The 14,883-nt window shown below is 49.4% G+C and overlaps 1 protein-coding gene across 1 annotated transcript in view; it reads left to right on the forward strand.

Moving 5' to 3' along the window:
- Positions 1-5,512: 5,512 nt before the first annotated feature.
- The window catches only part of PTCHD1 (patched domain containing 1), a 50,990-nt gene continuing 41,619 nt past the window's right edge, over positions 5,513-14,883 (forward strand). The window contains exon 1 of the mRNA XM_041741877.1: positions 5,513-5,863. Coding sequence (XP_041597811.1) covers positions 5,513-5,863 — 351 coding nt within the window. The remainder of the gene's footprint in view (positions 5,864-14,883) is intronic.

Genomic DNA, 14,883 nt, shown 5'->3' on the forward strand with positions numbered 1-14,883 from the left:
CTAGATCCTTTAGGATGGCAGAAACATGTCCCGCTTAAAAAATATCAGTGTTACTGAGATTAGAAATGTAAAAAGGAGTGATGAGCACACTATCCTAAGAGCCACCCTAAATTGGAGCTGCCCGAATATCATGATCCTGCTATGCATACTGATTTCATGGTTAACATAGAACTGTTTTGATTTAACATATATGCATAAAAATATTTTGTTGTTCCTCTGGCAGAAAATGGTGTTGTGATATTGAAAGCTAATGACTGACACACTTGCTACACAAGAGTAAACCTGTTTCTAACCTTATCAAGCAATAGGATTTTCCTTTGAGCCCACTCTCTCTCCACACCATGATTAATCCCTCTGGCATTTCTGAGCAAGACTGAGCCAACAGACTTACTCCTAATGTAACAGATCATTCCTATGATCCTCTCCCAAGTGAGAATACTTCATTTATTTTATCAACAAATTTAATCCCTGTGAAGTAATGCCCTTGTCCCTTCCAATTTAACAATGATTAGAAAGTCAACTGTAAGGAGCAGTCTACTTAAAAAGCAGTGGTGGATATTTGACCCTAAGAAAATAGAGATGTAGTCAGAGATTTACATGAAGGATGTTCATCTCAGTGTTATTTATAACAGTAAAAATTTATTTATTTATTTGTTCTTTTGTAAACAGCAGGGGGAGGGGCAGAGGGAGAGGGAGACAGAGAATCTTAAGCAGGCTCTATACTCAGCACACAGCCCAGATGCAGAGATCTATCCCACAACTCTGAGATCATGACCTGAGCTGAAATCTAGAGTCGACGCTTAACCAACTGAGCCACCCAGGCGCCCCAACAGTAAATTTTTTTAAAAAACCTAAAGGCCCTCAAATAGAGTATACATTAAATAAGTTGAGTTTTAGCCATTGATGGAATTCTTTGCAGCCATAAAAAGGTTTTATAGCAATATTAAGCAATATGAGAAAAAGCTTACAATCTATATAATGAAAAAAAATGTTTACCAAACAGAACATTTACTATGACTTTCAATTTTAGAAAAAGAGAGTGAATAAACATGCCACATCCATTGCCTAAACCCTCCTGCTTGAAGACTACCAGGAATGTATCAGTAGTTGAATGGCCTGGGTTTATTTTTCACTGCAGTGAAGGAGAATCTGCATCATGGGGAACTGAGGGCCATCTCAATAAGAACGATTTGGGTTTGTGTTAAGTAATTTGGGGAAAGATTTAAGATAATGGGGCTTCCTGTGGATTGGATGCTGTCAAGAATCAGGGGTAGTTTTATGATTGGGTGTTTTAATAAGTCTTTATCTGGGAGAGAAGACTAGACCAAAGCGATAGCTGTAATTTGTTTAAAAATTTTAAATTAAAAAAAACCCCACAATATTCACTCCTGCTAGCCAGGATAGGGACTTGTTTGGTCATTTTTGGTATTCAGACAATACTCATGCTTCATCTGTGTTCAGACATGATTATGGAGTGGTCCTAATTTTGTCTGGATCCATCGCAGTTACTCAATGATCTTATCTGGCACTAGTGTTTTGGAAAATAGTTGTTATTCAAAAGGAGACCATGGAAGCTTAACTATGAGTACCAGGGCAGCTCCTAGCAACACTAAGTCCCAAATTATAATACCAGGCCAATTCCTTGATGGCAGGGACTGATTTTCTTTTTCACACACACATATCCAAGAAAGATTAGAATTCTGACAAAGATCATTAACTAGGTGTCTGTGATATTCCAGGCACCTTTTTAAGTGCCTTCCATCTTTTAACGAATTTACTCCTCAGGACGACTCTATGAGATAGGTACTATTAATTATTCCCATTTTCCAGAACAGGAAAGTACTGCATAAGGAGGTGGAATTACTCACCCAACCTATCATAGTAAGTAGTGGAGCATGGATTCAACTCATTGGCTATGGAACCAGCAGCCTGAACTTCTGCATTATATTGTCTTTGAAAGGTGGTGAGAGGAACAGGGATATAGTGTCCTTTTGTTTCCTTCTTTCTCTAGTTGTTATTTTCTAAATTTTCTACAATTAAAATGTAATTTTTAATCAGCAAATGGAATAATTTACGAATGTCCTGATGGAAGCTCTATTCCCAAGGTCATTGTCCCAAATGCAAATCCAGATCTTTCTTTGGTGGCGGCAACGCTTCCCTGAACGTCTGAATCAAGAGAAGAAAAATCAAATCGGGAGGAGGAGACGCTCCCCCCCCCCTTGCTCCAACTCAATTTAGGTAATACTAACTGAATTTCCCCGCAAGAAAAAGTGGCAGCGAGATCCACCCTCAGGCTATTCAGTGCCTCCGAATTAAAGCAGGCGGGGTGGCCATTGCCCCACACACATATCCATAAAGACGAATAGGAATATAGAGTTGGAAGGACTGGAAGCAAAAGCCCGGGTCTCAAAGTAAAGGCCTTTCCTTGTGGGAGGACAACACTCCCACCCGGGCCAGCTGAGCGACACTGGGTTTCTCCCGCTCTAAGATTCAGCCCAGGCACCGAGAAAGGGGGTGACGGCTCTGCAGCCTGCTTGAGGGCTCACATTAAAAGACCGGAAATTCTAGGGACGCGAGTGAACCTCGGTTAGGAGGGAACCATTTGGAGGGACAAAGATTTGAGAATGCAAAGAGCTTCGCCAAAATGTTCAAGGCTCCCAAGGAGACCTGTCGGTTGGCTTCCCTGCTTACTTTTGCCGCTGCGCTGGCATCAGGGCACATGAAACATCTCGGTTCGCTCCCCGCTTAAAGATCAATTTAAGGCCTCCTGAGAGGTGCCCACCCACCAGCTGCCGCCAGCTCAGCGGCACAGAACTGGGCTCGCGGTATTTCCCACTGCCACGGCACTCCCACCCCCCGCCCGCCCTTTCCGCCTTCCCTTCTGCCCCGGCTGAGCGCCACGCAGGGCATCCACCCTGCCATTTAGCACCTCGGCTGCGCAGTGGTGGGTGGTTTCCCAAAGCGTGTGCCCTCGCAGCCACTTGCGCTTGCCTCGCCAGTTGCAGGGGCACAAGTCAAAGAGGCTTTTCCCTCCGCGATCATCGTGAATCAGCAAAGCGCTGCAGAGGAGCGGCGTCTCCTCGAGCAGAAATTACGATGCTGGGGGAAGGGCACAAGTGGAGTGTTGCCGGAGAATTTCCAGCCCCTCCTAACATGTCCCTCCCTGGGACGAAGATACTGGGGCGGGGGTGGGGGAGGTGTTGGCTGGATGCTGCCGGTTGAACCTAGGCGCCAGGGGGGAGCCTTTGGAAACAGAGACCCGTGTGGGGAATGGCAGGGGTGAGCCGACAAAGTGGACTAGAGTACGGATGGGTAGAAGGACCTAGGGAGCAGGGGGAGCTGAGAGGGTGCGCCCCCGGGGTGGGCAGCTCAGCAGTTGCAGGTGTTGCTGAGGGAATGTGGGAAGGAGGGTCTGGTGTGGGGGAAGGGAGGAGAAAAACCTAAAAAGGAGGATTTCCCAGCCCAAGACTTCCAGTTTCCAACATGCAAGTTCCCAAGTTCAGTTTGAGAAGTGAAGGGCCGCTTGGCATTGGGGAGTCTTGGAATGGGAACGTTAGGGGAATACCTCCCGGAATCGCGTTCTCCCACCCATTGCTGTCTCCCTCTCCTCTCCTCCTCCTCCCCGTCCTCCTCCTCTTCCTCTCCCTATTCCGCCTTCCTTCAGCTTCAGTACGCTTGTCCACGCTCTGTAGTGCGGACTCCCCTCCAGGGCCCGCGCCTCCAGTCGCCACCGCCTCTCCTTTGACCCTTGGCACTAGGAGGCCAAGCGGGACAGACGGGAGGCGCGGAACGGGAAAACCGAGCGCTCAGAGCGCAAAACCTCGGGACCCTTCACGGCGCACCGGTCCCCACCCCCTTAGCCATACTGAGCGCCTCAGTGGCCCAGACTCCGAGATCCGGCTCGGTTTGAGTTGCAATGGATGGACCCCGGGGCTTAGAGCGCACAACGAAACGCGCTAAATTGTACCTGTGCGTGGCCGTTCCCGCCGCCGCCGCAGGTCTATCCCGGGCCCGAAGCCGGCGCCCGCCTTCTCGGGAAATTCTCTGGAGGGGGAGTGCGAGGGGAAACCACAGTGGCTGCCTGCTAGCTCAAGGCTGGCGCGCACACGCCCAACTTTGCCGAGACGTCGGCGCCCCCCGGGCTCCCCCGCGCCCCCTGCGGCTCGGCATGCTCGGAGACCAGTATCTCTCCAGGTCTGAGATAAGGTGTCCCCCACTCCCACACTTGCGTCTTTGAGAACGAGAGGGCGGGGTGTTGGAGAGAAGGGGAGTAACGCTACGGATTCCCGGTTCACAAACACTCCATGCCCTCCCGCAGGGGCGCCCGCTCCAGCCCCGCCGCACCAGGTCCCCCAGACCCGCCAGTGACGACACAGGGAGGAGGAGGAGGAGGTAGGGCGGAGAGCCGGGTGTCCGGGAGCTCCACCGACTGACCAGCAGTACCCGCACTTTTGTTACTGGGGGACCGGGGAGGGGGGGCGCGGGTTGAGGGGCGCGCAGCAGAACTGCCCAACCCCAATACACTCTGGAGCGACCCTAGATAAGGGCAAGAAGAAAGGTTCTCCACGGACGCCTTCTGGGTGGACGTGCCCCAGACGCACACTCGGACCCCGTGGTCCCGCGGCAGCTGCAGTGTTGGGGATAATTTAAATGGCTCTTACTTGAGAGGAGGCGTGATTTCCACGTTCGAGCGTCTTCGCTCCCCACCCCCTCTCCGCACCAGCCAGTGCGCGCCACCACCTGAGCCTGGCGAGAGCCGGGGCGCACGCAGTCTTCAGCCTCCTCCTTTCCGCCTCTGGGGGTACTTGGCTCTGAGCGGGTCCACCCGACGCCCCCCGGGAGAACTCTTTACTTTTTGTTTGGAAAATCAGGGCCATTTCTTTATTCATCTCTGGGTCTCCCCGGAGGAGGACAGGGGAGGGGAGGGCGTGCGAGGCGGGCCGGGCCGGGGGAGGGGAGCGCGGGGAGGGGAGGGGACTGGGTGTAGCCTGGAATTCTCCGTCCTCGTGTTCCTAGGCTGGCGCGCAGAGTCTCCCCGAGATAGCGCCGCCGCCGCTCCCCGCGCCACCCCGTCGTTGGCCTTGGGGGTCGGGTGAGTGGGGTCATGACGCGCCGCGGGGGCAGCTCCGGGCCCCTCCCGCGCTGAGCCGGGACGCGGCCCCGCCGCGCGGAGCCCCTCGGGCTGGGAGGCGGCGGGGGGTGGGGAGGGCGCACGGGGTAGGGCGGGGTGGGGGCGGCGCGGAGGCCGCCAGGCTGGGGGGCTCTCTGGGCCGGCGCGGCCGCGGGCAGGAGGGCGTGTCTCCGGCCCGAGGGGACCCTCCCGAGGCGCGGCGCGGGACTCCCCGATGGTGGTGCCGCGGCTCCGGGAGAGCTCCGGGTCTCGCCTCCGCCGCCGCCGCCGCCGCCGCCGTCGCCGCCGCGGGCGCCACCACCGCCGCCGCCGCCGCCGCCGCCGCCCGAGCCCGCGCCGAGCGTGCGCCTCGCCCTCCTCCCGCGCCCGCTCTGCTCTAGGATGCTGCGGCAGGTTCTGCACAGGGGCTTGAGGACGTGTTTCTCCCGGCTTGGCCACTTCATTGCCAGTCACCCGGTCTTCTTCGCCTCGGCGCCCGTGCTCATCTCCATCCTGCTCGGCGCCAGCTTCAGCCGCTACCAGGTCGAGGAGAGCGTGGAGCACCTGCTGGCGCCCCAGCACAGCCTCGCCAAGATCGAGCGCAACCTCGTCAACAGCCTCTTCCCGGTCAACCGCTCCAAGCACCGACTCTACTCGGACCTGCAGACCCCCGGGCGCTACGGCCGGGTCATCGTCACCTCCTTCCAGAAAGCCAACATGCTGGACCAGCATCACACCGACCTGATCTTAAAGGTGAGAGGGGGGCGGGCGCGGGCAGCCTCCACGGGCGCCGCTGCCGCGGCTGGGCTGGCTCCGCGCGGGGGTCCGAGCAGGGAGCGCCGCCTCTCCCATCCCAGGCGGCTGCCGCAGGGGCTCCCCTGCACCGCGCGCCCCTCGGAGGCCGCCCGGAGCCTCCTAGACTCCTGGGCGGGGAGCGTCCGGGTCCGGGCCCGGCCCTGCCCTCTCCGCTGTCGCCGCCACCCCGGCAGCTGCTGCAACAGTTGGGGCGGCGGCAGCCACGGTGCTGTGGTCGGTGCGCTTGTTTTGGTTGCAGTGGTCTTGGGGGTGGGGAGGCTTGGGGGGTTACTGGGCCAGGAAGGAGCGCAACAAGAGAAGACATTCTAGAAAGTCCTGGTACTTGGAAACAAAATATTACGCGGGGGGGGGGGGGCGGTATTCAGACACCCTCCTCTCCCTTCTCCCCATTTCTTTACTCCCTTCCTGTGGCCTTTGGAGTGATTTCGGAAAGGCTGCTTTGAGGGGCCGTGAGGGGGCAAAGGAATGTGGGGCGGGATGGTGAGGAAGAGGCCTCATGCCCAGCCAGAAAGAAGTGTGGTCTCTGGCGAGGATGTGGGGCTGCCCCGCCGCCCTCTTCCCCAGAGCGAGGTGGCCATCTCTGTCTTCCCGGGGTAGGAAATGATCTCTGTTATTCGCAGTTATTTCGCCTTGCACAGTAGCTCCCTTCTTCTGAAATGCCCAAACTTCTTTGGGAAGACAGAGATTTGGTTAATCCACTTTTATTTGGGTGCATTTGGGCGTCACGGTGAGGGGCAGAGCCAGAAGGGTGAGGACAGAAGCCAGGCTATGTGGCCCTACGGAGAGCACAAGAAACCAAGCAGCTGGTTAGAGGGTGACACTCGTGGAAACAGGTTGTGCTGTCAGCCCAAGGTGGAAATTTGATGTGAAAAGTGAGGTTAATGGTGATAACTTTCAGGAAGTTCCTTAGAAAAGCAGAGGAATGAGGACTAGAGATGGTAAAGTGGAGACCTTCAGAGAGGAAAGCAAAAATAGGTGAGAATGTTCCATCCAAGTCCCCAGTGGGAATTGTGGGGCTTGTTTACTCACGGTGCCCCTCTGCGGAGGACTGGTGAGAACCAGTCCCAGCTGGAGCCCTGGGGCAGAGGCACAAAAGGTGCTGGTTTTGTCAGGGTCTCAGTCCAGATATGGGATTAGACGACACTTAGACTTCTAGTCCGTTTGTGCCAAGGGGAGGCAGCCAGGGAACCTGGGGAACTGTCTCCTCTTTCCTCTACAGGTAACCCTCTATCCCTGGAGACAGGTAACCCTCTATCCCTGGAGACATGCTCATTTTCCTGTGTTATTTCCTTGCCTCTCTCTGTTGAGGTGATACCAATCAGCAATTAGGAATGAGGGGAACCTGAAGAGGGACTCAGTGGAATTAGGACCTTCCCACGTCCAGGTGGCTTGTGATATTTTCAGTGGCACACACATCATCACAGAACCTTAGTAACAGTGGTCCGGAAATACTTGCTTTTCTCATGATTATGCTTCTAACCTCGAAGTGTTTTTTTTGGGGGGGGGGTCCCAATACTTCAGTGAACATATTCTGACACACAGTAAAATACTGCCCCAAATGCTTCCTCAAGAAAACACGAAGTAGTTTCATCACAGGCTTAAGGAAACTGTAATTTAGCCAGTCCTGACAGTTGGAAAGCTGCCCCATGTTTTGATAGATGATCTACTAAATGATGTTTCTCTTTGTATTTTTTTTTCCCCCCGAGGTGATGTTTCCACTGGCTTTTTTTCCCCCCTAACAAACCGTCACGCCACTGTGACGGGCAGTCACCAGTTACATTCACTCTCAAGGTTAATGAGACATCAACAGGCACATCAGACCTCTTTTCAACATGACTGTTTCTCTCCTATTTGATTTGGATCTGTCCGGGACACAAAACCATATTATCAGAGAAAGTTGGGTCTGGAGAGAGGGAGGCTGTCTTTGCCTCCATGGCTAAAGGGCAACTTTAAAGGACAGCGGTCTTGTCAGTAAATTGTTTTCAGATTTGAGATGGTTTTTCATGTGCAAGGTGTCTGGGGGAAAATCAAAAGCAAGTCAAATAGTGGTCAGAAGCCATTTCAAGCTGATGGCTCTCTGGTCAAATGAATTCATACAGTTTATAAAAACTCAGACCTAGGAAACTGAGGGAATTGCCTCAATTTCACATATCCATTTTGCCTTTCCACTTCCAACTCCTACATCTGGTGGGTGTGGAGCTGGGGTCCAGGAAAACTCCAGCAGTCATGGTGATATAAATTGGGGGGTGGGGTGGGGAACACTTATCATTATTTTCCTTTCTTTCCATTAGATGAAGATTTGTCCTTTATAAAAGGTGTTAGTAGTCAAACAGTCCCTGTTTCTGCCCGTACTAGTGTTATACTGATACTCTGCTGCTGGCATCAAGGATGGCCCTAACAGCTAACACTGCACACAGCACCATCCGGCTCCTGCCCATTTGATGGCATCACATTTGAAACAAGGTGGACAGAGCATAAGCAGGGTTTTATAAGGCTTCCTCAGGCCCCGTTACGAAACCAGAGGAAGGACCTTGCAGGGCTGTGTCATTTACTCCTCCCAGTGCTCTGCAGTTGTACCCATTTTATGAAGGAGATCCTTCTTGGGACATTAGTTCAGGTACTTTCTGAGCAAAAATAGACTGGGAAGTGATGACGACAAAACCCAGGTAGATTTTTTTTTAATATAATTGAGTATCACAAAGAAAAAAAAGTCCACATTTGAAAATCCAGCTGATCTCACTTGGAGAAGCTTTCTCAGATTTGTGCAAGTGACATAGTTGCCATCCTCAGACTCTGCAGCATAGATTTCCACCCCAAACTATGAGGGGGTGACTGTCCTTAGCAGTGGTTTCCTCTGAAGTCTGTGGGACAAAGATGTAATTTGGGGTGAAGGTGGGTGAGACACGATGGTGCTGGTGAAGGATCAACCATTAATTTCTGGACATCCTTAAAAGTCTTCGTTTCACTAGAAGATTAAATTTAGTTCATTATTGTATTTTAACAGAAAATCCATGATGTTCATCCCAGAGCAAATTTCAGAACAGTGCCTAATGAGCTTTTATAAATATGTTTCTTCTTGATCACCGAAAATGAAGTGTAAGAAGGTCTTATTGGTAATTGATCACGGCTGTGACCAAGACAATACTTGATATATCCCAGAATTATCCGTGTAGAATGAAGAACCAGGTTAGCCCAGTCCTTATAATAACGATATTACCTTTATGCCACTTTGTAAGTTAGAAACACATAGTATGTTTAAATACAGCAAGAGCCTCAGGGTAAAAGTGCTGTGATCCCATTTTACAGATGAGAAGTCTGCTCCTTAGAAATTAACTGACTTGTCCATGAAAAGAAGATGAGGACAGAAACAGGACCTGACAGGGTTCTGACTCCCAGTCCAGTACTCTTCACTATAATTTACTGCCTCCCATATGATAAACTACTCGAATAACTTAAAATGTACATTTTCTAAGTCCAAATGAAATATATTTGACTGAAGTCTCATTCTGATCTCATAATGTTGTCTTAACAGTGGTAACTGAGCCATAAGGACATTTTCTTGACTGATTCTGTCCAGTGTCAGTGAAAATCCACATAGAGAAACTCTAAATGCCCAAAGTGAAGTGTAAGATATCTGGAATTAGCAATACACAAGAGAGAAAGATAGATAAAATTTTCCTGGAAAAATCTCTGGGTGAAGCTGTTTCCTCTTTGAGCCCTGCTCACTGTCCAGGTGGATTTGACTCCAGCGCCTGACACAGTCCCTGGCACATTGTAAACCCTCAATAAATACTTGTCAGATGGACCTGCCCTAGTTTATTCAGACATTTTTGTGATGGGTGAAGACAACTCCATAGAAACTACGTTGAAATGTATTTTCAAAATGACATGTCCTTATTTTTGCAGCTTTACAGGCAGTTTCTAGGCTTCTCTTTTGCCATGATACCATTCTTCCTTCCTTGATAACCTCTGTTATCCTATTAAAACATCTTTCAGTTTTGAAATTGTGTGTGGGGGGTGCATTTCCTTTATGCAACTTCTTCTTCTTCGAAGGAACTTCATAGGATATTGTATTCCAAACCAGTGGAAGGACACATCCTCACTATGCAGACATTCTTCCACTTACAGGAGAATCTCATTTTGTTCAAATATTGAGTTTCTATTTTTTTTTTTTACTTTTTATGTTTGAATACATTAAATAGAACTAAGTTGTAAAACAAGATTAACAGAATTTAACTTGGAACTAATTAATTCAGGCTTTCCAAGAAGGGCAGCAGAACTGCTAGCTCATGGTCCTAGAGACTTGGTAGCTGGATCCAGATCCCAGGCGTTTCCAGACACTGTCTCAGCACTTGTAGTCACTGTAGGAAGGGCCATCACTCCTCTCTCTATAGGCTGAGGATGGGCCCATTCCAGCCTACTTTTTGAGTTCAGGGGATGTTTTTATATTTTTTTAAATATTGTAATAAAAAGAAACAAAAAGAATATGAGGCAGAGATAGCATGTGGCTCTCAAAGCCTAAAAATGTTACTCTCTGGTCCTTTACATTAAGAAGTTCCCATACTGTCTTCCAACCCCCTTTACTGGAGCAGTTTCTGGACGAGAACACTGTTAAGTAACCTGGAGGGCAGCGGTTCTCACCAAGGGGTGGTTTTGGCCCCCAGGGGACACTTGGCAATATTTTTCACCATCACAACCTGGGGTGGGCTGCTGCTGGCATCTGGTGGGTGGAGGTCATGGATGCTGTTAAACATCCCACAGGCATAGGACAGCGCCCTGTGGAAAAGAATAATCTGGGCCCAAACCCTGCTGGAAGGGGTTCCTTTGTGTTCTATGGTTTTATTAGGGGTTTTTTTTTCCAGCTGCATTGATTACGTAAAATGAAAAAATGCCAAAGAGAAGTTCACATCTTATAGAACTTTGGCTGGAGACAAATACTATGACCTCTGAGGAGATGCTTTTTTGGGCGGTTGGGCAGAGATCTGATTCTCCGTAATCCTCCCCAAGATGGAGTTCTCTTGCTTTCTCTCACACCTCTGTCCTTTATAGTCTAAACCCTGCTGGAGAGGAACCCAAGAAACCGAATGCAATCTAGTTGCCTGCACGGCAGAGCTGCTCAATGCACCCTGGGCTTGAGACTTGTCAGAGCATCACCAGCAGGCCTGACCCTCAGTCTGTAGCAGTCACCCACTATGCTAGGCTTCTCCTGACAGCAGGTAAGACCCCACTGTGAGCGGCAACCTGCACAGGAGGCAGGAGGCAGTGCTTTGTTGCCTGATCCAACTGCTTGCCTTTTCTGAACACTAAATGAAAAAAGAAAGAGCCCACATCCAAGGAACAGTGGACCAAAGACTCCTGGGTTTGGAGGCCATCGTAAAGGTCCTCTCTGCAGATGCTGACACTGGAATCTGCTCTTAGCATCTGAGGGTGCTTTTTCTGGTGACAGGTACTATGGTGACTGGAGCAGCCAAGTCCCTTCGGTGAATGATCTGAGTGGCAGATACTCTTAGAAAAGATTAAGCACGAGCCTGAGAGGGCAGCATCTATGCATCTCCTGGGCCAGCCAATTGCTTTTTGCATTTTCATTTTGCACTACGGGAAAATCACGGAAAGACTGGGATCACTATTCGTTGTCCTTTCATGTCATAGGAGGAGCATCCCAATAATCCAAGTACGGTGTCATCCTGGGGTTGTCTGACTTCTAAGCATATTTCTGTGGTGTGAGGAGTATCCTCGAATACCCACCCTGCCTGTCTCATTTAGATTTGGGGAGCAATCTCTCACTTCCCCATGCAGGTGAGCACTGGGGACAAATCTGGATAAACTGCTCATTTAAACTGAAATGTAAAAATAAAGCTATAGTGCTAGAGGAAGCCAACCTTTCTAATGACTCATAGTATCTTAATAGATGCCCCATTTGAGTAAGAGAAACATGATTTTGAAAAATCAACACAAAAACTGAACCTCTCAGGACTCACCAGACTTGCAAGCCTCACAGAACAGCTGAGCATCTGACTGGTGACTCCGTCCACCAGCTAGGAGATGGAGAAGTAAGCCAAAAGGAGTGATTTGTCTCCTGCCTGACAGGGTACAGCAACCTTCGGCACAGGAGCTAGGGAGGTGCAGGGTGCTGGGGAATCTGATCAACTTTGACTTTGTGAGATGTGCCATCTGGTAGCTGACTTTGGGGCTCAGTGTGAGCCCCAAGTGATACTTGAGATAGGCTCAAAGCAGACCTTTGAAGTCACCTGCTTGCTAGCACATCACAGCAAGCAGGCCTGTCTGCACACATGCCCGGAAGGCCACAGAACTTCCGAGGATTCCTGCCAGACTGATTTAATGACCAGCAGGGGAGGTGAGTAATCTCTAACCTTTAAAAGACAAAAAAAAAAAAAAGAAAGAAAGAAAGAAAGAAAGAAAGAAAGAAAGAGAAAGAAAGAAAGAAAGAAAGAAAAGAAAAGAAAAGAAAAGAAAAGAAAAAAGGAAAGGAAATCAACACAGTTGTTATTTGATATGGGAAGCCCTGAATAATATGTCATGCCTTCAACTTCAGAATTCATATTTTGAACAAAAGGAGGCAATGAGGGAAGAGGGAAGCTATTTTTATCTTCTTGCTCTCTAAGAAATCCTCTTGAGAATGTTGTCTCTGGTATTTTGAAAGATCCCCATTGTGAGGTCTTCCACTTTAAGTTTAACTTGCAGGTTCCAAGTATAGTCGAGATGAAGATTTTAATGTAGGCACATACGAAATCTTGGGAGGTGATAGCCAAAAATCCCTGTGAAAAAGTGGGGGCATGAAACAGGGAGTAGCAGGCAGCCAATCAGGGGAGCCAAGGGTCCACTGTGGGCACCTGGGGCTCAGTGTCCCTGGGAAACTCTGGGAGACCCTGTAGAATAGACGTCCAGATTAGCGCACCTGTGGGTGAAGAAGCTGGATATTTGTTCCTGTCTAGCCACTGTCAATTGATTAGCTGCGGGGCGGGGGGAGGCACTAAAGAAGTTTCTGACCATTCCAGATGCTGTATGTGTCCCTAGAATCAGAATTGTTGCTCTAGAAAAGCCTCAGGCAAAGAGCTGAAGTGTTTACAGTAAGAGGACTTGAGATGTGGAGGTGAAAATGAGCTGAGAGCGTCTGCCCCAAGGGTCTTATGCCCATCTAGAGTTACACGCCTCAGGAGCTGAGGGCTCACTTTCTAGGGGATGTTCATCCCTTCACTCAACAAAATGGCCTGTGACCCCATCTTAAGGAAGCTTGTGGGCAAGAATGATCCAGCATAGCTGTTTTTTCTTGGATTTGAAAACCCAGTCATTTTCATTTTCAGTTCTGTCACTGGATGGTGATAAAGACGATTCCCAACAGGGCCTGGATGCCACCAGGACTTGGGGTTTTCTATGCCAAACCCCCAGGTCTGAGTGGCCCGGATCCAGCCCTTCTTCCCTTCGTGAATACAAGAGAAGTCTGCAGGCCTCCTTCTCATAACCCCGTCTCCATACATCCACTTTTGTTGTTCTGCTCCCTAGAAATGCATTCACTCCTTACTTTGGGTCTAGCTCACATGCTTCCTACTTGAGGAGGAGTTCCCACAGTCATTGCTCCTTCCTTCCCTTAAATCTATCTGACTTACAGTCATGTCCATACTCCTTAATGCTTTATTATACATTATTATATAATCTGCTGTATTGTCACAGGATACTTTCTCTTAACAAGATCATAAGCTCTTTAAGGGCAGGAACAATGTCTCATGCTCCCAAATTTCTCCTAGAACCTAACACAATGTGGAGTATGCAGCAGGTAGTTAATAAATTATTGCCAGTTGACAGTTTATAGGATGGGAAATGTGCTCTCCCTTCTCTATTGATTTATTTTGGTCACACTAGAACTGCTAATTTCTCAGCATTGAAGGTGAGATTCCTTTGCCCGTTTTCCCACGGGCCCCACGACTTTGCCAAATACCACAGCTGCGCCAAATCCTTCTAATTGTCTCAAGGGAAAAAAAATTCATCTCTGCTACAGAACGATCACTACAAGTGCTCAAAAAATCTTTATGATACCCAGTACTTTAATTTTGTTAGGTTTGCACTGGTGCCTTTTGTTCTCGCTCTTGTTTTGGTTTGGCATCTAAGTGAGTGGTTATGCTGAGTAAAAGATGAATTGTTCTTGGACTCTTTAATGTATCCACACATCACTTGGACACCTTGTGAAAAATAAAGACCCTGATTCAGCCCAGGATGGGAGGGACTCCCAACTCTAGATTTTTAACAGGCTCTCAGGTGATGCTGCTGGTCAGCAGAGCACACGTTGAGTAGCAAAGCTGCAACATAGCTGTTGTGGACGGAACACTGGATTTGGAGTCAGGAAAGCCCAGGTCAAGTCCCAACTTCCCTATATGACTTTGAGTAACTTACCTCATCTGCCCAGGTTCCTCATCTGCCCCTGAGTGTAACAGCATCCTCCACACGCACTGATGATAGGAACACACTAAGATCCGGTATCTGACAAACCCATGGTAACCACAGCTTTCTGTAGGGTGTGTTATCATTATTGCTCTTGGCCCTGAAAATGCCTGTTATTCCTCCATAAGTGCCAACTCCTCCAGAGCCACCATCGCCTGGTGAGTAAATAACGTGCAAGCATTTTTTTTTCTTTGACCCAGCAGGCCATAATGGGTGCTCAGTCTACATTCTTAATACTCAGATTGGCCATTTGTTGGTTTTTAATGACTCCATTGCAGTCATGACAGACAACTGGACTGGATTCATCCTACTGCTGAACATGCAGCTCCTAAGCTCTTAGGCAGGCAGAGCTGTCAGTTGGCATGGGGGTGGGGGCTGCATTTTACCTCACCAAGGTGGTTTCTTGGGGTTCAGAACCTCATCTTCATGCTTGATGGGGCTTCACACACAAAGGAAGCCTTCCCTTCCAGCCCAGGAAGTGTCTGAGGAATCAAAAGCTCTGG

Source organism: Vulpes lagopus, chromosome X (genome assembly GCF_018345385.1).
Source record: "Vulpes lagopus strain Blue_001 chromosome X, ASM1834538v1, whole genome shotgun sequence".
Classification (NCBI taxonomy): Eukaryota; Metazoa; Chordata; class Mammalia; order Carnivora; family Canidae; genus Vulpes; species Vulpes lagopus.